This window comes from Tupaia chinensis, unplaced genomic scaffold (assembly GCF_000334495.1).
Source record: "Tupaia chinensis unplaced genomic scaffold, TupChi_1.0 Scaffold000355_1, whole genome shotgun sequence".
In the NCBI taxonomy this organism is placed as follows: domain Eukaryota; kingdom Metazoa; phylum Chordata; class Mammalia; order Scandentia; family Tupaiidae; genus Tupaia; species Tupaia belangeri.
In genome coordinates this window covers 4,145,424-4,147,497 of record NW_006159850.1, presented here as the reverse complement: position 1 = coordinate 4,147,497, position 2,074 = coordinate 4,145,424, and the positions used below count along the sequence as shown (strand labels likewise).

Below are 2,074 nucleotides of genomic sequence, written 5' to 3'. Positions count from 1 at the left end.
TGCCCGAGCCGCCCTGGGCCTCCGGCCACAGAGGGTGACCGGCTGCCCCCACCGCGCCCACAGGAGCATCTCGGCCCTGAGCCTCATCGCTCTGTCCACCGTGTTCAACCTGCCCAGCCCCCTCAACGCCATGCAGATCCTGTGGGTCAACATCATCATGGATGGGCCCCCGGCACAGAGGTGAGGCCCGCCCACCTCATCTCCTTCCTCTGGTGCATGCTGAGAGGCAGGGCTGCAGCCACAAACTCAGTCTCTGTCGGGTCCCCAGAAATTGAAGTGTGTTCCCCTGGGGAGGGGCAGGGAGTGGAAGGCAGGGGAGGTGTTGGGTAAAACCTGTCCACCTGGAACATCCTCCCTGGGCCATCTGCGTGCTTCACTCCTCTTCATTCCAGTCACTGCCTCTAAGAAGTCCTCCCAGATTCCTCCCACACAGTCCCTTGCCCTGCTTAGTTTTTCCCCAGAGAGGAAAATATACTGTTTGTTCTCACCTCGTAGTCCTCTGTCTCCCCTTTAGCACATTGACTTCATGGAGGAAGATTTTGGTTCTCTTTCCTGCTTTACCCCAGCCTTGGGTGCAGTGCTCGGCGCACAGTCAGTGCTCGGGGAATCAGCAGCCGCGGGAATGGACGAGGGAGGGGGTTAAGGTGGCTGAATGGTGGCCACGTGAGGCCCAGGGGCTGCAGCAGCAGGGCCGAGGCCTGCAGTCAGGGGGACTTGCATGGCCCAGCAAGGCACTCCCTGCACTGCAGCACATGGGGGGTGTTGCTCCGAGCGCAGCTGATGCGCCATCAGCGTCATTTAGTCATCACCAGTGACGGCTGCAAAGGGAAAGCGGTTCCTGTCTGCTCCCCGAGGCCCGTGAGAGGGGCGCCTCTGCAGGCTCTCCTGGGAGCGGGGCCAAGTGCAGCGGCTGGGCTGCATCCGCCCAGGTGGGGGCTGGCCTCGTGGCCCTGCCGCCCCGCCCAGCCGGATGGCCTCGGCCCTGTGGCGGGGCTCCCTCCTGGGCGCACCTCTCCTGGCTGGCAGCAAGGAGGCCGGTCCCACTGCGGGTGGGAACTGCCTGAGCAGGGGGAGCGGCAGAGTGTGGTTCCAAGGCGTGGTGCGGGCGGCCTCCTTAGGCCATCAACCCTCGCTGTCTCGGGCCAGCAAAGGTCAAGGTGGACGGGCCTGAGAGTACAGGAGGATGCAGCTGCCCATGGGGTCCTGGCTGCCAGGGAGTGTCCTGAAGGTTGGGGACCAGAGAACAGGCTTTCACACTGGCGCTCCCGCCAGGAGGTGTTCTGGGGTAGCAAGACCCTGCTCGGGGCTCCCTGGGGTGTGGCGAAAGCCACCAGGCCTGGGAGCAAGGGCACCTTCCCCGGTGTCCTCACCACTCTGCGTGGCCCCCATCTTGCTCTGAGCAGCTTGGGCGTGGAGCCAGTGGACAAGGACACCCTTAGGCAGCCGCCTCGGAGCGTCCAGGACACGATCCTCAGCAGGGCCCTGGTCCTCAGAGTGCTGCTGTCTTCCGCTGTCATCATCAGCGGGACCCTGCTTACCTTCTGGAAGGAGGTGAGCCCGTGTGGCCGCAGACACCGCCCTCACCCGCGGCCAGGCAAACGCGTGTGTCCCAAGGAACTGAGGCAGGGCGGGCAGCCACGGGCAGAGCAGGGAGAGGCCAGGGAGGGGACGGCATCACCCGGTGGGAGTTGGGGGATGGATGCGAGGCCCCACAGGTTGGAGTCTGCGGGTTTCCTCCTCCTGGGAGGCCACTGATGCTGCGCGCCCTGTCAGGGTCACTCGCTCTTCAGAGCTGGGGCTCGGGGAAACTCTGGGCCGAGGTGTGGGTGACCTGGGGAGGAAACCGGGCAAGGGTCCCACCTGGCCCTTTAAGCCACAGACCGCAGGGATGGGCGTGGGGCATCAGCCAGTCACAGGCCTCGTCCTCGTGGGTCATGCCCCGACCTCAGGAGGAAGCCCCACAGCTCGCACACCTGAGCTCACCAGGGCCGCGCCGGGAGCCCCCGCCCGCTGTGCCCGGCTGGGCTGCGCCTGGCCGCCGCGGTCACCGCCGGCCTGCTGCTTTTGCCCCCGA

At 65.7% G+C, this 2,074-nt stretch overlaps 1 protein-coding gene across 1 annotated transcript in view; it reads left to right on the top strand.

The window, feature by feature from the left end:
• Positions 1 to 2,074, top strand: part of LOC106735314 (calcium-transporting ATPase type 2C member 2-like) — a 7,796-nt gene that overhangs the window by 2,045 nt on the left and 3,677 nt on the right. Inside the window, exons 2-3 of the mRNA XM_014589437.1 lie at positions 32 to 180; positions 1,404 to 1,551. Of these exons, the coding sequence (XP_014444923.1) occupies positions 32 to 180; positions 1,404 to 1,551 (297 nt within the window). The remainder of the gene's footprint in view (positions 1 to 31; positions 181 to 1,403; positions 1,552 to 2,074) is intronic.